This window comes from Anopheles coustani, chromosome 3 (genome assembly GCF_943734705.1).
Source record: "Anopheles coustani chromosome 3, idAnoCousDA_361_x.2, whole genome shotgun sequence".
NCBI classification, from domain to species: domain Eukaryota; kingdom Metazoa; phylum Arthropoda; class Insecta; order Diptera; family Culicidae; genus Anopheles; species Anopheles coustani.
The window spans coordinates 15,303,033-15,326,586 of NC_071288.1; the positions used below are offsets into that span (position 1 = coordinate 15,303,033).

At 45.9% G+C, this 23,554-nt stretch overlaps 2 protein-coding genes across 2 annotated transcripts; both read left to right on the top strand.

The window, feature by feature from the left end:
• The first annotated feature begins 721 nt into the window (after positions 1-721).
• On the top strand, positions 722-4,978 carry LOC131271583 (uncharacterized). The gene has a single exon (XM_058273065.1). It carries the CDS (start codon positions 1,200-1,202, stop codon positions 1,659-1,661), a length of 462 nt encoding a protein of 153 aa, XP_058129048.1. The 5' UTR covers positions 722-1,199; the 3' UTR covers positions 1,662-4,978.
• A 14,367-nt stretch (positions 4,979-19,345) lies between these two features.
• On the top strand, positions 19,346-22,733 carry LOC131271873 (uncharacterized). Its single transcript, XM_058273434.1, has 3 exons — positions 19,346-19,717; positions 19,783-20,154; positions 20,230-22,733. The coding sequence occupies exons 1-3, from the start codon at positions 19,614-19,616 to the stop codon at positions 22,607-22,609; spliced, it is 2,856 nt and encodes a 951-aa protein (XP_058129417.1). The 5' UTR covers positions 19,346-19,613; the 3' UTR covers positions 22,610-22,733.
• The last annotated feature ends 821 nt before the right edge of the window (positions 22,734-23,554 follow it).

Consider the following 23,554-nt stretch of genomic DNA (forward strand, 5'->3'; position numbering starts at 1 on the left):
CGAACTTGTTCGTGCGAACAATTTGACAACCAGGCATTGGCTATGTTAAGGAAAGGAAGGGAAGATATCCTCTTATATCTTCCTTTCCTTTCCTTAACATAGGCAATGCCTGGTTGTCAAATTGTTCGCGCGAACAAGTTCGCAACGTTTACGGCCAGCTTTAGGCGTACCATACCAAAAAACTGGTGCGGCCCAGGTGGTAAAAACCGTTTTTTTTCTCTTTCTAGCGCACCATCGGCTCTGGTACGCTGTCACTCGACCGTACCAAGTTTTTGGTATGGTACGCCTAATGTGGTCACGCGGTAAAAACTAGATACGATGCATACATTTTAACTTCAACATAATTGTTGGCCTGTTAAAGCCCTTTCATTTGAGGGGTCTATTGCTAAAATAGGCTAAACCATCAAAAAGTTATTAACAAACAGCCAATAATTCAAATTGCGAATGGGGTTTTGAAGCTCAAACTGGTTTCAAACTGACGAGTGTTTGCTTTCCGCTGCTCTTTAAGAGTTAGAAACAATCGCCAGTGCATCTCATTCTTGCAAGAGAATTCGACGAGTGCAGAAGTCGGAGAAGACGAGCAAAACCGTTCCCGTCATAATAAATTCAATTCGTTCCAAGTGTTTGCCAAGCAAGTCGCCAGGAAATATCAGAAACTTTAATAAGCGGAAAACCCGGAACAAGTTAGAAAAAGTGTGTGAGAAAAGTTGAAACGTGGTCGCCTTTAGATACCCCGCGGTATAACAAACGGTGTGGAAAAAACACGGAAGTACGACAAGCGAAGAGAAAGTTCAATCTGGCATATTTTTCTCCATCGCGCCGGGTTGGCTATAATATCGTAAAGCGTAGTAGTAAAACGGGTCCAGGAGTACGGAATATCGATTTTTTCCGTTTGTGCGCGGTGTGGGAGGCAACAATACCATTTGAATACGTGACATCGACCACGACGCGCGTTTCGTAGGGTAAAAAAAACTCCCTTTTCCGTCGTCCTTCGTGTTACCCTGCGTTTGAAACGAGTTTGTTTTCCTTTTTCAACGTTTCGTGCGAGGAAATTTTCGCAGTGAGACAGTGGTGGACGGAACGAACAGAGAAGGCGAAACGACTGAGTGCAGTTTGACGAAACCAACGGCGCTTTTCCTCGTCGCGTGTAAATCGGATTTGGTGTTGAGGAAGAAGTTAAAAATAAAACTGCCGCAAACATGGCTTTCATGATGCCGGTGATGAAAAACGAGTTCGATATCTACAAAGGCCGGCAGCGGCGGATATCGGAGTGCTCGAACCAGAGCAACTGCCGGTCGCGCAAGGTGTCGGAAAGCTCGCGCTCCGATGGGCCCAGCAGCCTGTCCACTTCTCCCGGAACCGATGGAGGGTTCATGGCAGGTTCGCCGGCCCATCGCAGCCACCCAATGTACATGTCCCATCTGGCGTCCCGGTCGCAGTTCTCCCGCAATTCGTCGCGCACTTCCCAGAGTTCGCTGATCGCGTCCAGCCCTTCGAAGGCAAGCGCGGGCAGCAGTCCACCGAAGGCGACCAACGGGACGTCGGTGCCGGCGGCGGCGACCGTCGGTAGCCAAAACAGCCTGAACAAGTTCCACACGCGGCTCGTCGACAAGCTCCGGAAGTCGCTTCGCAAGAGCAAATCCTCCGATGGGCGATCATGAGCAGGGAGCGGTGGAGGTGGCCCCGAAGACGAGCAAGAAGTAGGAGATACAACACATCCTCCGGATGTGGACGATGACAACGACGACGATGACGCACCGGTGGCTAGGCGAAAGGAAGCGCGTAGAAGCCGGGCGACGAACCGCCGGCCAGACGCAGCAGTGCTGGGAGTTTGTTCGGACAGTGTTCTTCACTGTGTGCACCACCGGAAACCTCCCATACCTCTGTACAGCAACACCACTCCCACGGCCACCACAACGACGACGACAACGAAGATGACAACGATGACGGCAGTGGGACAAAGGAAGGTCCGATCCAGGCGGGGTACATTCAGCGCTCCAAGGTAACTTGCCGCTCCCCGTGCAGCGGGTGCACCGCCACTATCCTGTGCACCCTTTTTGCTTCACGGCCCTCGTCGGGATCAACGGCTCCCAAAGACCCAAACTCAAGACAACACCGAAAGCGACGGGTCGACCATAGCGAAGGCGGGTGGTTATAATGTAATCAATATTATCTCTAGTAGAACGGCCACTCGCAGCAGCTACACTGGCAGCGCCAACAGCAGAAGTAGCAGAAACAGCATCGTAAGCGTAAGACAAGATACCTTTAAGAATATATTGAAAACGGGTGCGCAGCATAAACAAAATATACACCATAATTTAATCAGTAACTACGTTCTCTACGGCTAGCTATCGTTATCAGCATCGATCATATACACAAAGTTTTGTTTTACGTCACACAATATTGCAAATTGTTCGCCTTCGCTTAGGAATGTCTATCATGCTAGGATCGTAAGGATCTTTTCGCAACTATCATACCGTTTCCCGGTAACCGTTCCCGTCTCTCTAACCTGTAAGCAGCAGCGGTATATTTTGTAGTAAACATTATTTTGGCTTTTTATGCTGGAAACGTTAGACGTTAGGTGTACAGTAGGAGGAGAGTCCTACATCTACCTAGCTATCTCTCCTGATGGATGAATCTGTCATTCACACCACGTACTACAGTGTAGTGGTTCCTATATGTTCCTTTACTTTTACCGTAACAATCTGATCCGGTTGCTATGTTGGAATTTTTTCCTTTCTCTATCGGTTTTTCTAACGGTCTCTAACTCAACCACCGAGGATGAGTCTTCGTTTCTTCCGACGAATCGTACGACAAACTATTTTGCTTTTGGATCCACTTTGTCAGTAAATTACATAAAAAGAAAGAGGTGGGAGTCGAGAGCTCAAAAAACGAAAAGGATGCATGAAAAGTATGTTCAATACCTTGATCCAAACCTGTGATACACGTTCGGAACTGTACAGATTTTGTTTGTTTATTACATCGATCACTGTCCAAGGACGCAAGCCGGGGACAGCTGGGCTTTCCCTTCAACGGCAATGGCAATCGGAAGTGCATCGTGCATTAGTAGTAGGCGGCTTTTTTTGCCAAGTAGTAGAACACACCGGCCAGGGAACGACGGCAAACGCTACTGTTCCCATTGGCAAATTGCAAAGACCACAAACAACGAAGTGAGAAAAGGTAGAACCAAGTTAGTGAAACTTCTAAAAAAAAAAAACACGAAACAGGACCGTTTTGGACGACGCACATTTGCGATCGGTTTCGGTATTCTTGAGCATTTTCTGCACACAAATTTCCCTCATGTTAAACTATTTACTCTCAACACTGGTCCTAACTATTTGTTTTCCTTGCTCTGGTCCATTTTGCAAATGTCCATAGCGACAAGGTGTTTTAGACACATTTAATTAGCTGTGATTTATCGAATGAAATGATATTGTTAAATGCTTTTAAGAAAATGGATAAACATATACACAACATGCACATTCGTACTATTTTAGTGCCCACTCCGCAGTTCAAGCGTGCTTTTGCGTGCTGTATAGTTTTACATTGGCATGCAAACGTGGCTTGGGAGACAGGCAGAGTTAAAAAGTAAATATATATTTTGATTGAATGAATTCGTCCGTGGAATTGAGCATTCTAAAATACGTAATAAGGTGCAGTATTGAGATGAGAAAAAAGAACTCTAAACAAGCTTTTTCGATCCAACACGCCACAAAACGCAACCACCACAAGCAACGTAACGTGCATTAGTGTAGAGCAGGAGCTTGGGCGAGAGAAACACAGTATAGTATATTTAAAAAAAACTTATGTATACTGTTACGCTTACAAAAAAAAACTAAACACTCATCGATACTATGCTACTTCTACCAAGGGGCCGCAACACTGGAAAAATATAGTTCACTATGAACGGTGTCACAGGAAAATGGATATCTAACGCAGCACGAGTGCTATAAAATAACCACTTAGTGTTACTAAGTGTTATGAAAATAGGGGTTCCCAGGCTTTTCCTACCATTCTTTGGACGGATGGTATCGATTTTAATTTGCACCGATTCAATTAAAAAATGGTCTTACATTGTGCACCATTTTATTTATTTTTAAATAAGACAACGGAGAAACTGTCAACTACTTAACTTGTGTGACTGGCGTTTCCGTTGGCAAGCTCTGACGTTCGCGTTGGCGTATTCCAAGTTTATGGCCGTAGTGGGGCCTTTGGGGGTGGGGTGGACTGGCGTTGTTGATGATTCAGTCAGTCGAGGGTGCAATTTTTCTACCGCTTGTTTCTCGCAAACACCGCGATCTCTGCATCAGACGGATTCAAAGCAGTACGCCGCAAATGTACGCCACAACCGGCTCAAACCGGAAAGTGAGTTTTCAAACTCGCTGCCGGCGGCGGATTCGTTTAGATGGGCACGGCGCTGTATGACGACGTCAACGACGACGATGTGTGTGCGATTATCATCGCTGACCATATTGTTGTGGAACGGCGTATCTGGTTTGTACTCGGTCCCGGTTAAAACTGGAACTAATGCGATGCCATAACACACCCTGGGATCATCGCTCTTTTGCCGGCTGATACATGAAGGCATTTTAAATCAAAATACAGATGATTACAAAATGATGGTACAGTAGTAAGTTTGGAAGAATCCTCATCATTACCCTTCCCGTCCCACTGTCCACCCTGTGTCCGGAAACCCCTGAGAGAGCAGAGATGAGATGGCATACCGTTACGAAGAGTGCTGGAAAATTGTTATTGCCGGAAATTTGAGACGAAAAGTAATGGAACACGGCACGACTGCAAGTGCGTCCTTTTTGGAAGCGACGGATTGGAATAGATCTTTATTGATTTTTCGCTCACTATCAATCGAAAAAGACTGCTGCTGAATTTAAAAAACAAAAAAAAAACAAAAAAAAAAAACACATAAATCAATTTATTATTGTGTAGATGATTATTAAGTTCATATTTCGTACGTATTTAAGGAGACAAGTAGATTTTATTCAGAGAGACGCGTGGAGGAGAACGGCAGCGGCGAAAAGTTCACGCTTGCAACGAACAGATAAGGGATTGAGATTCTAAATGAAGCATTCTCGTGTGACCTTGCTTGCTTAATGGGAGCTACAGCTTGACCCGAGGTAGATTGGATTTATAAAATCAACAGATCCCACACATCCATCATTTCGTTACGACGCATTCGAGAACACCAAAATGGTTTGTACATACAAAACAACTGCTACCGACCGAGGTGCAGGTGCGCATAATTAATTCAACCAGGCAATCGAAACATGAAATAAAACCGGTACATCTCCTCAAAGCACCACTTAGAGCTAGAACGGTTTAGTGAAACACATTCCACTTTTGCCAAATTGTCAATCGCGCACCAAGCAATGGCACCGTGGAAGGAAAGTTCGTTTTCGGCTGTGGTCGGAAAGTAATTTTGGCAAATTTTACCATCCCCTACAAATTTGTTAAACCCGTCCTTCCCCATCACATATCTTCCGCAACATGACAGGTTAGTTCTAAATCATTAGTTCTTATAATTAGTTCAAAACACACAGGAAACGTTAGTCACGGGTGAAAATTATACCTGTCCTTTATGGAGAAGCGAGAAAAATGTTATTGAAAAATAAACTCCTATCTGCCTACCAATACAATACTGGACGCCCCGAGGCAAGGTGTAGCCATATACAAGCATATTAAAAGTGAAATATCATTATTGTATGACTATAACTCAATAAAGTTGAACGAGCAGGTTCACGATTTATAAACTAACTAAACTCGAAACTTGTTTATCATCGCTTCCTTCGATTCTGTTATGGATGCGCTCTACTAAGACCACAGTGAAACAATAAAAGAAAGAAACAATCAATCACATGTGCTGCATGTTCCGACGTGCGCGAATGGACGTCAGATCAAATCGGGCGTTAAAAAAGGACAATAAAACAGGCGAAAACAAGACTCTGCAATGGAATTCTCTGCCGCCTGCGTCAATCGGCTAATTTTAGGAAGGCGCTTTAAAAATACGATTGTGGTGTGCCTCTCAATATACAATCTTTGCACCGTGTTCGAAAAGATCGACCGCGTCTCGACGGCCGAAACGGTTCTACGGGTGTGCGCGAGAAAAAAACTGACCAACACTCTCGGGTCACCGTTGCATTTGGGGTTTTTTTTTTCATTTCTAGTTGTTTTCATCATTCTCGAGATTTTTGCAAAAGTCGGCGGACGAAAAAACGTGAGCATGTGCGCGCCGTAAATTACTTGTCCCGAATTCTTCTGCGAGTGGAGCGGAAGAAAACCGGGACGCCGGTCCCTTGTGGTTCAAATTGCTCAATTCAGTCCCGGATGGTTTTTTCCTCCTTCTTGTTGTCGTCGTTGATCGAATTTTAATTGTTTATTTTTAGAACGTGTGCTTGTCTGCATCTATCGAGAAGTGGAAATCCCGTGCAGAACGCCATTGCAAACCGTGCAAATTGAAATGCATCACTTCTCACGTCCCCTCAGTCCATATAGCCCCGGTGGCACACAGTGTAGGTTGCTGATGACCACGGCACGTTCTGGGTGGTAAATATTTGTTTCATTAAACCTGCCCCACAATGTAACTTCTATTTAATTAAGCATCGCTGATGACACTCCTTGCTGTCCCCAGACCGTGAATAAAATAGAAAAGAAAGATAATTTGTCGTTTTAGTTGTGGAAATTGTTTGCTCTAGATTATTGAAATACCTGTTTTGGTGTGAAACGCGTGCTTCCCATACAAGCGAACTATTCGTTACTCGTTAAAGCAACAAACTGAAATTCTAACCCTATACGAATGAACTACGGTGCATGGGAGTTCGTTTAGAAGGAAACTAATGATCCATTTTTAAGCATTTGTTATGTGACCAAACAGAATATAAGAAACTGGTTTTCCTTAAAGTTTCCTCCGTCAGTCTCGTGCCAATAGAGTTGCCTCTTACCAGCACAACGTCTGTTGAAAAATGTTAGAGGAGGGCACGTCTTACTGCAAGCAAGCAGAAACATTTAGAAAAAACCCGACCCAACTGGCCGTCCACAAACCGTGTGCTCACTTCTAGCTCCTCTAGAAGGAGGCAACCGATGGACAACCGGTTTCTAGCACATTCCGTCCGGTCGAGAAGTTGAATGGCCCGCCGGAGCAAAAATCTCCAACGATTCGAAACACAGCTTCCCCCAGCGCCAACCGTGGGTTGATGGACGCAACACTATACATACGCCGGCTTAACCAAAACCAGCGCAAAAACCTGTTCGGAGTGCATTAGGTGTAAGTTATGGATGTAATATGAGTAACTAATAAAAATGCCCAACAGAAATGGCGGCGATAGCTTGCAGCAAATCCGCATTGGACGCAGGCTATATCGTACTTTAATTTGCAACGAGGCAAATAAACTCTGCCATGTAATGGAGGTAAAGTTTCTCTCCGGGAAATCTCCTTTAAGCACGGGATTAAGTAGGTTGATCTCACAGCACCCTTCCCTTTATAAGAGAAACAGCTGCCAAATGGATGCCACAAATTGCAAACTTCTTCTAACTTGATGCAACAAGTGGAAAATTATTCAAACTATCCCACACCTCAACAGTTGTGTCCTTGATGCTTTTATCTTAGGAAATCAGAAAAAAAACCGTGTAATACAAATATTATTTTATCTATACCGATAAGACGATATCTAACGCTGCTATTTATTTAAAAACAAGCAATAAAGATAGCGCTTACTAATATTTGCCACTGTGAGCGTCGACAGATGACACGGTATTGATTCCGAATGATAGTGGAAATGATCATATTGGAAATATGTTATTACTAATATGATAACGAATGTCGAGGACGTGAATGAAGCAATCACAAAGTATAGAAATCGAATGATGACTCACAGACCTCATAGCGATCGGGATCGAACAGATACATGCACAAAGAACTGATAAATGGCTCTAGAAAACTGATCAACTATTCAATGTCCACCATTTTTATACAAATTCCTTCTTCAATACGTCAGGCAGGGATTCTCCCTCAACTCTGGTTTGTAATAAAATCAAAGAGGTATATTCTACGGGATAGAGCAAGTTATTCTCGGCCTCACCTACACACCTGGCAGTAAAGTACGGGCCGTGATTCACGAGATCTTGGCGATACCATGTGCGCTTCCCTTCGGGTGTGACCGAGTTGCGCGTGCTGTTTATAGCAACATGACCACTATTCCAATCCTAACCTACCAGACTTAGACGAATGTCGTGGCTTAAGGCACACACGCACAGAGAGGCACCTCGGCACAAGACAACACGTGACCTAAACCACAGTGAGATTGAATTACTATTTGTTCCCTTGTGAACGATGGTGGCAATAAGCAGTGCGATTGTTTACCCTTGGGAGCGTGTTTGGCTTCCCGGCTGAAGAAGAAGGATCAGCTTCTATTAATTCACGGTTCCAAGTGGGAACGTTTACATAACGGATCACACTCCATATCACCAGGAACGCCTACCCTCCTGTAGGCACAATTCGACAGCCAAGTGACAGGTGGTGGACGTTGGTTGTTGTTTTCAGTTTAGTTCAAACCTTTTGATGCTAATTACAGCTGGGAAAATTATACCCCACCGTGTAGGAGAGCCTCCTTCCCGGTGCACCCCAGTACCGTACCGATCTGGTTGGTAATTGAGCGATCGATGCGCCACTCGCGGAAAACGGATGGAAAAATTAACCCATTACGGTAAGATCACTCGTTAGGCACGTGCATTGGTTAGTTCGTCAGAACGTAGGCAAGCTCTAGCGGGGCGGGGGAGCACGGATGTTTTCGTGTCGTGCGAGCAGACAGGTGGTACAACCGGCCATTTTTAATGATGCACATAAGATTGCTGGCGGCGAGCGATTTGGCAACCCTTAAAGATGCCGGGTTGTGGGGGGGGGGGGGGGGGGGGGAAAAAATTTTTCACTCACAAAACGAAATGAGCCAACGGAGACGCACCGATGAAGGGGTGGGGGATTGCAGGGTGATACGTTGCAATTTTTAATGGCCCATAGAGAAGACCGCGCACGTTCTCGAAAAAACACGCGGTAGGGGAAAACTAAAAAGGGGTTGCATGCAACGACTTCAACACGCCGCCGAATGCGCGGGCGAATAGTTAAAAATAATAAAACAAACCAGATGGTTTCATGCACAGTGGAAAATTCCACTGCCGTGCGACGAGTCACTGCTGAAGTGAGGGTGAGTTTGAGTTTAGAAAGGCTAGGGCTAGAATTTTGATAAAACAATAATACAAAAATTTAGTTCCAAGCTCATGACGCATTTTGTACTATTACAAGTATGGTAAGAAAAGCGAAAAAGAGAGATTGTTTCTAACTATTGAACAAAGTGTCTCAAAGTATCATGATATTAAAACATCAAGGTCATGGTCTAGTACATAAAACCGCAAAGCAAAGAGCGGAAGTTTTATCACTCCACATGTTTCAGCCCCCTTTTCTTAGCATGAATTTGAGATGAACCTCCTTCACGATGGAAGAGTCGAAGAGACTCGGAATGACGTTGTGCATTTGTCATCCTTTGCGCTACGGCTGAAAGTTACACCCTGCACCCCGAACCCTACAATCAACGGTCGACCGACGGGGATCATTATGACCGGGTCAACATCTACTGTAACCACCACTCCTGGGGGGAGGCACTGGGAGTGTTCTCTAGTGGCGCCAGACGTCGTCCGTCGCCGAACGTAAAACGCATACGTTGCAGGGTGCAGTCGTGGATAAAACACCCCCCCACACACACACACACACGATTACGAGGGGATGGAAATGCCAGAACGAGAAGCTACGGAGCGGTGGGGATACTATTTTTAGCCCATAGACCCCAACGAAAGCTACACCTTTCACAAGGCAACCGACGTTGGGTGAGGAATAAGGAAGACAAGGGAAACGGTGCATGTCGTAAAAATGGTGAGCCAAGACGCCACAAGACCCGCCGTTAAATGAACCGATGCCCTCAAAACTGGATCATTTCTAACGCACAACACGCGATACAAATTCCAGAACGGAAACAAAACGGACAACAGCAACAGCAGCAGCAGCAAAGGTTCCTCAGAAAACCGAAATCAACATTTATTCCGATGCGTAAAACTCAATTGAAAGATGACCCTGGACTTGAAGGGACTGCGTTGGTCTGCGCCGTATATACGGTATCCCATTTGGATGTCAACAACTACCGAAGGTTAGAGAAGCATGTACTTATCATTTGAACCCCCCTCCCTTCTTTTGCCCATCGTCAAACGATAGCCAGTAGTAATGATAATGGTTAACCATTTGTCCTTCAAGGACACGACCTACTAGCTAACAGTTCTTTACGGGTTCTGGCTTAAGTAGCACGTACGTGCGTAGTATTTTTGTTATTTACATCATATTGCATCAAATAAAAAAACCATCACACGTTCTACTCTAATTCACATGATGTAATAAATCCCACGAAAGAGATAATTTAGAGATCTCTACATTGGACATCAGGTACGGTTGTCACACGTGCCTCATAACTATTACGAAACGCACATGTGTTGACAATGAACAACCCCAGCTTTGTTGTTTACGTTGACATATCCAATTGGCAGTTCCGGAAGAAGCGTGCCTCATAAACAAACCTTTGCAAGGTCAGTTACATTCGGATGAGGCTGATAACGGTGCGCACGATGGAAAAATTTAGGCTTTCTTTATCGCCATCAGGAACGATGTTTCTTAGATGGTAGGTCAGTGATAAATCGGTTATTTCTTACCCTTTGCTCTAGGGATGGGAATTTTCCACCAACGATCGAGCTTACTAATGCATGTTTATTTGCTGGGTAAGTTTTGGAAAAAGTTTTCAATTCCCATTCCGAGAAACAATACCGTCGTGGTGCATCGCGGAGGACGTACATCATCCTCTGGTGAATCATCAGCCACTTGAGGGTTCCAGCGAACATTCTAGGTCGCCATGGGCGAGTGCGTTGTACAGGACACCAACTTTTCGATATGACGCAGACCTCTATGATCTATCCGGCATCCTGGAGTGGCCGGGTGCCTATGGGGCGGATATTTTGCGTATCATTCCACTCGACCGAAGCTCGGCTCAATTGATCACAATTGATATCGTTTGTGTCGTCTTGTTGCGAAATGGCCAAATGCTGCGACATCGCCTCCGGTTGGCACACTGTTCGAGGGGCCAAAGGAGGCCATAATCCATTAGTGACGCCAAAGAAGTGGAGCCACATGGACCAAGTGGAGCTTGTATTTGCTTTAGTAAATTGCGCCCATTTGCGTGTCGACCGGAATGCGTCTGCATCCGCGTATAGGTTCAGGCTGGAATCAAGCTTGAGAGCTAGCAGCAAAAAGTGACCAATTTAAATTGATACAGCGAGCAGGGTGCGTACATCAATCGATCGCCATACAGTGATCGGTGGCGATCGATTTGCGATCGTTTCGTTGCGCCAATTACCGCGTCGCCAGGAAACTGATTGAAACTGGTTTCGGTGGAAAGCTGGGTGTGGCCATAGACGGTGGCATTGAGCTTGAATTCTTCAATGAAAACATTCGCTTCCCCCCCGGGACTGCCAATTGAAGCGACGCTAACGATTAGGTATAGGGATTTTTGTTTCATTTATGCGAACTGCGTCGTGGTGAAGATAGTGAAGCAAAAACATTTCAATGGATCCGAACTGACAAAAACATTTGAGATGAATTGGAAAAACGGTAATCTCAATTACCTCATAAAATATAACAATAAGTTATTTCATAAACAAAATCGCACTACTCGCGTAATACGATCTGTCCAAGAAAATATTCTCATCGCTTACATAATTTAATAAGCTCTAACGTTCAAAATATTGATTGTTTGGCATCAACTGCGTAATAAATGTAGTTCCAATAACCAACTCATATTGCACCATCCAACCCAGACTTACTGCCCCGATGGCGTCGGTAATCCAGAACTAACACAACCCCTCGGCCGGTATGGGCGGAAACTCCCTCATCACGTCACCCAGAGTACACTCGACGCTGCGTTGAATCCTTATCAGTCGGTTATCATCATAATTGCGAATGATTGCATCAAGCCGGTATTGTTTTTCCATCTACAGCTCCCCGACGGTCCGTTGGACAGAACTTAATTGTCGGAACACGCCACTCGGGATGATGAATGGAGGATGTCATTGTACTACGAAGGTTGGTTTAAAAATATGTGGGACTAGGTTACACACGCCCGCGGTCCGCGTGAAGGTGTCATTGTGAAACTTATCTCCCATGAATCATGTCTTACCCCTAGCAGGTGCAGATAAGGACATCAACAGGGTGAAGAAGAACCGCTCAAAGATGCCTCGGTTTTTTTAGTTATTCCAGCCACGTTAGTTGATGTTTGAGCATTCCACAAGCAACATTACATCAGCGCGAGAAGTTATATATAGTTCCCGGAAGTTCAGTGCTGGTAATGCACAATATACCCTTTTCCATAGAATGAGGTTCTTCCCATTAAACAAACTCATTACATTACATTCATACTTATAAGGGATTTCGTCTCAATGTGGAAATGGTTGGCAATTAAAGATGCAATGATCGTTCAATCCAGTAATATCCAGTATCCCGCTTCAGGTCGCTTTCAACCTGCTTAGCTATAGTCGGTCTACAATTAATCCATGGCACTCGCGGACCAAGACATCAAATTACGTCTCTCCACCCGGGCATTGTTATGAAATATACCCCTCGAGCTCACACAAATACATCTAGTAGCCAGGTATCTCGAGCAGGTTTGTTTTCCATGCGTTACAATAGACTCTAGAACTGTTGAGACAGCGCATGCTACCATTGCACACGAGCGTCAAACACGTGTACACATGAACCGAGTGATACCGGGTACCGGGAATTCGCCACAGCTATGGTGGCCTTTTGCTTTTCAGTATTTTTTTTTTCTCCATCGGTTTAGTTTTACAATTTCGAACGATCGAATGACAGCCGGCAAGCGTCGGCCGTAAAACCGGTTCGGTCGATATACTGTTTACTAAGCACTTGGGCGCCTCCATCCGCACCAGATAAGTAAGCCGTACCGTGTTAAATTGCTCAACAACCGATAAAGCCACGGTTCGGAAAAGTCATTTTGAGACGAAAAAGAAGGGAGGTAAAGGTGGCAAAGTGCGAGCCGTCTGTCGGGTTGTGTTTTATCGTTTGTGACACTCGTTTGCGGTTTCCCTTCGTGCGTCGGAGTTGGGAATTTTCCATTACAAGGTTTCCCGGGAAACGAAGCGCAGGAAATGAATTGAGATAAATCTTGGTTCTGGAATTTTACCCGTTTGAGGAGATTTTTTAGTACTCTAGTTAGATAAACAAACTACAATTTAGGGCTGAAAACCAACCATGTGCTTCCGGGCTGCAGTTATAGCGTATCTCGGTTATAGCGTATCTACGAATACCAGTTCGAGCCATTCGATGACCGAGCGGAACATGATGACGGTTGCAAAACCGGTTCTAAGCAGTATCGCGCGAACCTTATGCTAATCGTAAATGGGTTTGCGGAAGAGTTCAGGGAAGATTTCTTGGTGCGAATCTCTTAACTTTGAGATACGCCGGGAATTCCCGGAAGGGTACGTGTTTTCTAGTAATTTGAAGAATGCACAAACCGGTTCTGTAGAGGGATGAATTTATCATTTTAAATCACAATGTTGAAGTGCATCAAATGAGCAAGTAACAATGAAATGGCGAAAGTGAGTTTACTTCAAATATTTTATCACACTTTTTGTCTCATACTTCCAGCACTTGAGAATGTATCCAGGATCACGATTCCGATTGCGCAGCGCACAGGAATTGTGCAATCAGTTGAGGGGCTACTTGAACAAACCTAGCCGGCAGCTGCATACACGGCAAATAAAGTGCAGTGTCAACAAGACTGCAACTTTTCCCTTCCCTTTTCTACTCAACCTATCCCGGAAAGAATAGGCCGTACCTACGTAACTGACTAATACTTTCCAGCTCGTTGCGCAATCGTACACCGTTTTTTTCCGCTTACGCGTGTACGAACACAAGCCGCATGATATTTGAAAGTGCGAAGTTTTAAGGTTTACCCTCAGGCTTGGCATAAGCCCAAGACCGTGTTTCACATTTCCTTTTGCAAAATAGTTACGCGAAAGGGACCAATCTATTACTCATCTTGGACTTGTGTTGTTTGATGTTTCCACTTAACGAAATATCTCCTCTCTGTGTAAAACCAGGGCGCGGAGTTCGTAGTAACGACGGCACTCTCGAGTCATTTATACCGATCAACGTCAGCATCAACGTGCCCATCTCGTGCGCGCATAAACTTCCGCTATTTCATAAATACTAGGTAAAACGGCCCGGTTACACGGCCCCGTTACAGGACCCAGTTACAGGACTCGGCTACAATGCCCGTTTACAGGGCCCGGTAAACCGCGGTAACATGGCCCGTTTACAGGGCCCAGTAACACGGCCCGTTTACAGGGCCCGGTAACACGGCCCGTTTACATGGCCCGGTAACACGGCCCGTTTACAGGGCCCGGTAAACGGCGGTAACATGGTCCGTTTACAGGGCCCAGTAACGCGGCCTGTTTATAGGGCCCGTTGACAGGTCCCGGTTACAGGGCCGGTAACACGGCCAATTTACAGGGCCCGTTTACAGGGCCCGGTTACATTGCCCATTTACAGGACCCGTTTACAAGACCCGTTTACATGGCCCGGTGACACGACCCGTTACAGGGCCGGTAACACGGCCAATTTACAGGGCCCGTTTACAGGGCCCGGTTACATTGCCCATTTACAGGACCCGTTTACAAGACCCGTTTACGTGGCCCGGTAACACGGCCAATTTACAGGACCTCGTTACACGGCCCGGTAACACGGCCCGGTAACACGGCCCGTTTGCAGGGCCCGGTAAAAGGCCCGTTTACTGGGCTCAAACTTATGGATGTAGTTTTATTGTTGATTTTATTCTGCGTAGGTTATTTTCATCACGTTGCAGCACCACCTTTCCCAAGAGTAACTGCAATTTTCGAAAAAAATCGAAAATTTCGAAAAAAAAGTCTATTACAAACTATGAATGAAACTGTGTAGCTGTAAACTGTAAACTTTCCGATTTGCTTTGTTTTATTTTACGGCAAAGTAACCATCGATAATCAATGTAACCATCGATTACCAAAAATCAGAGCGCAAGGAAAATTTCCCCTTCCATCCTGCATCCTTGGTATCCTTAGCAACACAGTATAGCGTTATAGGGGAAACTAACGCGTTAGCAGAGTGCATCTCACTTTCGCCCTCCTTACGCTCGCTTTCCATGCTATTGCTATCTAATAACAACGTCACGTCTAACTGTAATTTAAGAGGGCGACTAGGTAAAACGGCCCGGTTACACGGCCCACTTGCAGAACCCGTTTACAGGGCCCGTTTACAGGGCCCGGTACCAGGGCTCGTTTACAGGGCCCGTTTACATGGCCCGGTTACATGGCCCGGTAACACGGCCCGTTTGCAGGGCCCGGTAAACGGCGGTAACACGGCCCGTTTACAGGGCCCGGTAACACGTCCCGTTTACATGGCCCGGTTACAGGGCCCGGTAACACGGCCCGGTTACAGGGCCCGGTTACATTGCCCATTTACAGGACCCGTTTACAGGACCCGTTTACATGGCCCGGTTACATTGCCCATTTACAGGACCCGTTTACAGAGGCAGGTAACCCGGCCAATTTACAGGACACCGTTAGATGGCCTGGTAACACGGCCCGGTAACACGGCCCGTTTTCTGGGCCCGGTAATACGGCCCGTTAACAGGACCCCGTTACACGGCCCGGTAACAGGGCCCAACCTTATGGAAGTAGTTTTATTAATAATTTTATTCTGCGTTGGTTATTTTCATCTCGTTGCCACCTTTCCCAAGAGTAAATGCAATGTTCGATTCGAAATTGTCCCCAAAATCACGAAAACGTTTCATTTCCTTTTGTATGCCCAGAGAAAACGGAAACTATTTTACTACGATGGTGCAAACATTATTACGCATACGGTAAATGGGGGTACACGGTGGTGCAAACATTTTTGCGCATACGGTATTTGGTTTCCCTTAGCAACAGCATAGCGGTTAAGGGGAAATTTCTACGCTGTAAAGGGGAACCTAACGCGTCAGCACAGTCCATCTCACTTTCGCCCTCCCATCGCTCGCTCACTTCTCGCTATTGCTATCTAATGCCAACGTTACGGCTAACTGTAATTTTAGAGTGGATTTACATCCATCGGTGACAGTTCTCAGTAGACATTTTAATTGCACACGAGCTGCATCGGCTGACGCCAGATAAATATTTTTTTTTTACTCAAACGTTTACCTTCTATGTAACCGGCCGGGTAAACCGATGCCGGGTTGACGGCCTTGGCTCGTGAGAATTTTTGCGCACACGACTTGGGCGCCCCCGAGATTGGCGCCAACGGCTCGGAATAACAGACGCCCGAATCGAAGACCCGCACTTTCCGTTGCCAATGGCAACATTAATCGGTTTCGGTTTCGGTTCGCTCTGTTAAGCACATGGTTTAGCACGTGGACGGGAAGTGGTTTCTATCGTCTTCAGATGCATGCACTACTCAAATGCATGGGAGGATTTTTCATTTAATCTACTGCAAATACTGCAACATTATTGATAAATTACATACTTCTCAACTGAAACTAACCTTTTTGCACATTCAACATTCAGCATCTGAAACTGTTGCTACTATCCAACGGTCAACCAAACATGATTTTGCACCCTACATTCCACGGCTCGTGACGCCAATGAACCACGACAAACTGTGCGCGAATGCGGAACATTTGCGCACGTTGTCGACGCGGACGTTACCAGTTTTTGCCGCCAAAGTATCGAGCCTCCAATCCGAATGTTATGTGATACTCTCGAAATACCGGTTTTATTGCCATTTGCACGATCTTAAACATATTTCCATTAAGCCTTATCTTTTTCTTTTTTAAGAACTCCTTGATTTTCATTTAAAATTCATCGGTTTGTGCTAACACTGACTTTTTATTATACTTGTTTGTTCACTTTTTTTAAATCACAAATCAGTTTGCCATCTATACCATGTTGTTGTTCAACACAAATGCTAAAAATAATCTCGTTGTTGGCGTCCATCAATAACTGTCTCGGAATGCCAGCCCGGGTTTCGGTCCCGGGGCACTGTTTGTTTGGCGTCGTTCAGAGTTCGAAAGGGGTTTTTTATCTTTTTACATCACCCGTGCTACTCCCGTGTGCACGGGACTGTGGGCACATCATGTAAAAATAAATACGGTTTACTGTGGCCCGCTTCCACTGGCCTGCTCTCGGGTGGATGACAGTTTTCGGCTCACATGGTATACCCACATCTGACGGTTTAAGATCTCAAGAGAAGAAATGGACCAAAAAAAAAAAATGGCCCGCCTAAAAGGCGACGATCTCCCGGTCCAAAAGGTTTGTTGACTTAGACATATGCTACGACACACCCTCGACCGGATGCATTAGGATTATGCCAGATGCATGAAGATCAGCTAATGTCGTTGTTAGGAAACATTGGCGTCGCCAAATATCGTTACGTTGCTTCAATTTGTGCAATTTGGTCATGTTATTCTACTCCTTTGCAATACAAGAGCAATCATTACTGAGACTTTTGCGAGTTGACTAAATTGAATCAGGAATTTAGTTCATCTCTGAATGAAAGTACCATACACTTTATTTCAGAGGATTAAAATCATTATCTTCCTTTGGAGGCTGCCCATTGTTGGTATAATAAACCTAATACTTACATACCTTTGGCATTCCAAAGCACTACGACCGAGAGACGCTTGAAAAACAGAGACGGGACCTTTTCTCTATCCGGCACCATGTAGGTCAATGAAAATCCATCTGGATCTACAGGGTGGCTGGCTGTTCCGCGTTTGTAATTCCAATGTCAGGGTTTATCCGGCTTTGTCAGGTCTTTTTTCTCCGCCCGTCCTTGCACCGTTCCTAAATCGCATAAATAACGGAGCTGCGTGCGCTTCCGAGCAGCGTGTCGGCTGACGAGCAGAGCATGAAGTCCTATTTTAAAAATAACATTTAAGGAAAGAAAAAGGTAGCTGCAGTAACGTTCGGGCGGCTTTAGACGGGTGACATAACACGTTGTGCACGAAACCCGTCGAATGGTTTATACGAAAAGTTTCGAACGAAAAAGACGATAACAGTTGACCACCTTCTCAGTTTCGGGATACCGCTTTGGTCATTAGAAGCGCACACCACCACCAGCATCACTGTTCGTTAAATGGCGTTGTTTACAACGAAAAGCATCGGCACATTTGGTTTACTCCCACACCATGGACACCGGCGATCTTCGTGTCGGCGATCCTGCTAAAAATAATTTCTTCAACAATTTCACGCACGATCGTCGCTGCAGGCGAGCAAAATGAGGGGTTTGAAAAATCGCTCCCTGGTCAAGCGCATTCCGCACTTGCCATCCTGCCCAGCGTCCTCGGCCACTCTCGTGTCTCCGATCCTTGGTGTGGAAGCTTGTTGACACGACCGTTAAAATAACCGGATGAAGCCAGATCGTGCAAGATATCCGAGAATTGTTGTTAAGATTTACTTTGTTCGATGTGACTCGCTATAAAAAAAACAACGCATCTTGATGGGGCTAACCTTTAGCTGTTCGTAAAACCAACGACGTTGGCTAGCCCCCGGCATATGGTTCCTTTTTAACGGGAATCGCACCTCCATACAGAGCGGAGGGAGAAGGAGTGATCTAACCTCCAATGGTAATTTATCGTGGGCAGGTGTGAGTCAACATCTTCCTTCCGGAATGTGACCGAAGTGAACATCTTGGACCTGTTTTTGTTCGCGCCCACTGGTGGAGGTATTATCTGATGATTAATGGACACTAGTATTGAACTCAATAGTAAATAGAAAACGCCGAATGGGCATGTGCATCCATGGTGAAAGTGACTATAATTAGGGTAAATTCACCTCGGTTTGAATTGCCTTATAAGGAAAACTCATGTAATTAACGAATATGTGCGCACGTTTGAAGGTAAAAAACCAAGATCTACTTCAAACAAATTAAATGTTAAAAAAAAATGTCAATTCGTTCGATCTTAATATGATACCGAACATTTTGTTCTTATTTTATCGACAATCATTTTTGATCAATTTTATGACGTTCAACCAAATATTTTACTATTAAATTCATCCAAACCCTCTTTCATGTTTCATCGTTTTACACTTATTTCTTAACGTACTTTTCAAATACACAAGTTTGAGAAACCTTGTGCGTATCGCTAAATACCGACGGAGCACAACTTTCATCTATCAACCTCGCTCTTGTTGCACCGACTGTCAAATGTGCGGTGCGGTAAAACCGCGAACGTTGATCCGGTTCTCAAAACTAAAAGGAAAATTTGCAATTTTATCTGCGGTACAAACCCGAAGCCTTGTATCCAACACGTGTAAAAGTTGAACGCTTGAGACTTCCATATTCTGCCGGTGGAGTGAAATGAAACAGCAATAATTCTTAGCTGAAGTGACCTCGACACGAGATTCACACCTGTGTGTCTGCGAGTATATTGCATTGCATGGTCAATCGATTCACCGTCTCGGGAAGGTGATCGCCTAGCGAAAGCCGCATCATGAGTGGGAATTGGCTTATGACGCTTGGGACAATTGTCGTACCGTCGGTTGTGATTTGTTTCGTTTGCGTGGTTTCGTTTGTTAACTTTTATTTAAACATCAGGTAAGTAGTGAGGTGTGCTCGGAGTTCCGGATGTGGGTAACATGGCTCTCCTATCCCTTCCGCAGGAGGCGCTTCCCGGCGAAAGTGAACTGTTGGTTTTGTAGTACCGACACACGCGTCCCGTACGATCAATCGAATTCGTTCGTTTGTCCGACGTGCCGGCAGTACAATGGCTTCACTGCGGACGGAGACTACAACCGGGAAATACCGGAACAGTATCAGCAGCGGCTGAACAATTATTACTATCATCAGCCGGCGAACATCACCGATGACGACAAGTGGGGTCATTCTGCGCGATCGATCGCCAACAGCAGCGAGACCTCCCGCAATGGTCTTTGCTTTGGTTGCAATCGTAATCAAGAGCTGAAAATACATCAGCTGGCGTCGTTTGTGCCGGATGATGAAGACAACTACGACGCCGAGGTGGAAGAATATCGGTAAGTTAGTGCTTTGTCATTCGCGGATGTCACCACAGACGATGAAATGCTTTTTATTCGATTTCTTCAATGCAGCAAACAACTGGAACAGGCGTACAAACTCTGTGGCCGCTGTGAGCGCATTGTAAAACGCACTCTGAATGATGTCAAGCGCAATATTTTGGGCTCGAAGCTGGCACAAATTGGTAGCAAGGGGTTAAAGGCGCTCGACATGCATATGAAAGCCTCCACGAAGCAGCTGGCGTACCTGAAGCGCCAACGGTGGGCAAAGATTAGCATTTACGCCATCACGGGTTTGCTGCTGATGAAACTATGGCAAGATGTGTCGGAGACCGGTTGGACTTTGGCAGACCTGATGCTTCTCTGCCCGGCATCTCTCCTTGCAACCATCACGAGGGTTGTATCCTATGTACTGGCAATGAAACAGCTGGTTTGGCAACAGTTTGAAAAACTCCTCTCCGAACCGGCCGTCCAGAGTACGACGGAACGCATGGAAACGATCGGCCATGAGCTCCTCCAGCGCTACGCCCCACAACTTATGCAATGTTCAGCGCCTCTGCTCGAGTCCTTTACGGAGCATGTTCCGAATGAACGAATATCGTCCTTTCTACTCAACGGTGCCATCATGGCGCTGGGTGCGTTGCTCGCTTCGCTAGGTAACCAGCGGACGACCATTAAACAGATGCTTATCTTTGGCCTATGCACTATCGATTGCGTTTTAAAGTATTTGCAGTATGAAAATACGAAGCTACATCCTGCTTTGTTGCTGACACTGGCCGCACTTTGCCTCGCAATTAGTTGCATTGGCAAGCGCATCATCCGGACCGATGTGACAAACGGAGGTGATATGAACTCTAGTTTCCACAAAATTTACTCTCAACAGTGCACCGAAAGTGATTACTCCGACGTGGACACTACGGTAAACGGCGATCAAACTCCTGCTGCATCTTTCCAACATAAGTACTCCCCTAGACTCTCCACGGGAAACAACATACTACGCCCCAGCAACAATGTGTCCTTACTAGAGCCAAAACTCTTCCCTGCCAACGACACCGGAGCAAATGTCAGCAGAAAATCCCTCGATACGACCAAATCGGGGAGTCCTTCTTCTTTATCAATATCGCCAACCAGCTCGTTTTTCATGAACTCGTTTGCCGCCAACACCCCAAAGATCAGTGGATCATTATTTAACGTTGCGGAAGCTGGCCAGCGACCAGCGTTGGACGAAAGCAGATCCGTGTTTAGTTCGGCTATAGCTCCACCACCTGGATCGCTGCTCAAAACGCCTTCATTTTCGGTGGACGATTTTCAGGCAACATCCAAACTCAGTTGGAACAATCGGAAGAGTGGCCCACCGTCAACGGCCTCCACTCGTGCAAAGCCATTCCGGTACTCCATGAGCACGATAACGCAAGAGGCGGATGCATTTCGGGAAACCGATGATCCACTGATCGAGGACGATATCGACCGACTTTCGATCAGTGGACGGGTTTCGATGAACAGCTCACTCCTCCGTCCCGCCGCCGGTGGTGGAAGTCGTGTATCACTGGGAAACGGCAATCCCTTCGCCCAGGTAAATCCCTCAACCGGGGATTTGGATTATGACGAGATTTCCTCCGTAAGCCTGCGACAACGACGCCTTACCAAACCTCGACCTGCCGAAACGCTCGCTTCGACAAGAGAGTCGCTTTGGTCCGGCTTTTTGGCGACCGGGGCGGGCAGTGCACAGCAGCAGGCACACATGTCCCGCACGTCATCGCAGAGCTCCGGTTTTGAGTCGCAGGTGGGAACGACTCGACGAAACACACCGACAGAAACGGAGGTCTTATCGGTGTACACCGTCGTGCCAGAGGAAACATCGAAACCGCCACCGTCGCCCGTCCCATCTTCGGCGTCCGTGTTTCACAGTCAGCGAAAGGGCACTCCCAGCATCAACTCTCCTCATACTCGTTCGTTATTTGGCGAGCAAAACCTCTTCAACCATACGCTCCATCAGCAAACACCGCGCGAAAGATCGTCTGCGTTATTTTTCCCAAAAGTTAATCACTACGCGATGCCCGGTAACGGTGGGCCGGCCACTATTGGAGGAAGTCCGATGAATCGGTACATCTTCCCCCCGCAACAATCGCAGACACCGTCCTCCTATCATCATCATCATCCGCATCACCAACCTCATCATACGCAACAACACCAGAACCATCACACACTTGCCGGAATCGGAGGCAGTGGCTCTACTCTTTCGCTGCATTCGTTCCCTACAACTGGATCCACGCTCAGCCTTGCTACCGGCAGGGACTTATCACCACCGGAAACACCATCCTATCCAGCGCCATCGATGGCGGGGACCAGTTTCTATACCTCCTCAAACAAATCCATGGCAAGCGGCAGAGCGAGTCTTCTCAACTTAAGTAAATTAACCAACGAACATACTGGTGGCACACTGCCCACAGTTTAGCTGGTTCGTGTATCGTTCACAATATTAGTAGTTAGGTCAATTGTTTGCCGATGCGTTCCCGGATTATGCTTTCTACCCGACCCACTACTACTACTGCCGAAAGCATTATCCTGGTGCGCATCAATGTGTGATTATAAATAAAACCAATATTGCTTTTTTTACATGAAATCAATACTCACCAATGAAAAACAGGAAGGATATTCGGGTTTTGTTTGATATTCCCCTTTTTCGGGAGGCTCAAGGCGCGTGTTAAATTCGGATAGAACAGTGAAGAAAGAAATATCTATACGTGTGAATATTCCTTATGACTTTCTCCTTATTTTCTTGCTGTGATGCTTCGTTTCATCCACCATTGCGACGCTAGCTACACTAGGGGTGTACTAGGGGTACCACCACGGTCGGGGAACGGAAATATCAATCAATATATTCGATACTGTTCACGAACTTTACCGTACAGTTTATACTTCAGACTAAACTAAACAGAGTAGTAACAGAGACAATTACCGAGTGCACACTATCATTCGTGTTTAACATCAATTTGGATGCCAACTTTTACTTGACAATTGTGAGTAACGACGATCTCTTGCTCTTGCTGTTAACTTTGCAGTTGTGGCCCTCTAGAAGGTGTATCTTTTGCCTTTACGCGGCTACATTGCGGTGCGGTTAGTTCGTATGCCCTCTTCTCTCTTCCAAGTAAGGTAATAAGTATTCATAATGAGGATGTGCAACGAACAACACGCTTACTTTTCTAACACAAATGCATGGCCTATGTGATCGTTACGTTAAAAGCAGTTGAACTTGGTCCAATGTACTAAAAGTGGGAAATTTCAACTGATGTTTAAGGTAGAAAGCAATGAACTAAAGCGGGCCGATTAGCCTCACGGCCACGAGAGGCGAAAAACTTTTTCGGCACTCACTTTTTCGCGACTGTGAGTGCCGAAAAAG

What these genes read in the sequence shown, in the direction of transcription:
- LOC131271583 (XM_058273065.1), top strand. Translation starts at nt 1,200, where the DNA reads ATGGCTTTCATGATGCCGGTGATGAAAAACGAGTTCGATATCTACAAA.
- LOC131271873 (XM_058273434.1), top strand. Translation starts at nt 19,614, where the DNA reads ATGAGTGGGAATTGGCTTATGACGCTTGGGACAATTGTCGTACCGTCG. An exon ending in AACTTTTATTTAAACATCAG is followed by an intron (nt 19,718 to 19,782) that starts GTAAGTAGTGAG and finishes TCCCTTCCGCAG; the next exon opens with GAGGCGCTTCCCGGCGAAAG. An exon ending in GCCGAGGTGGAAGAATATCG is followed by an intron (nt 20,155 to 20,229) that starts GTAAGTTAGTGC and finishes TCTTCAATGCAG; the next exon opens with CAAACAACTGGAACAGGCGT.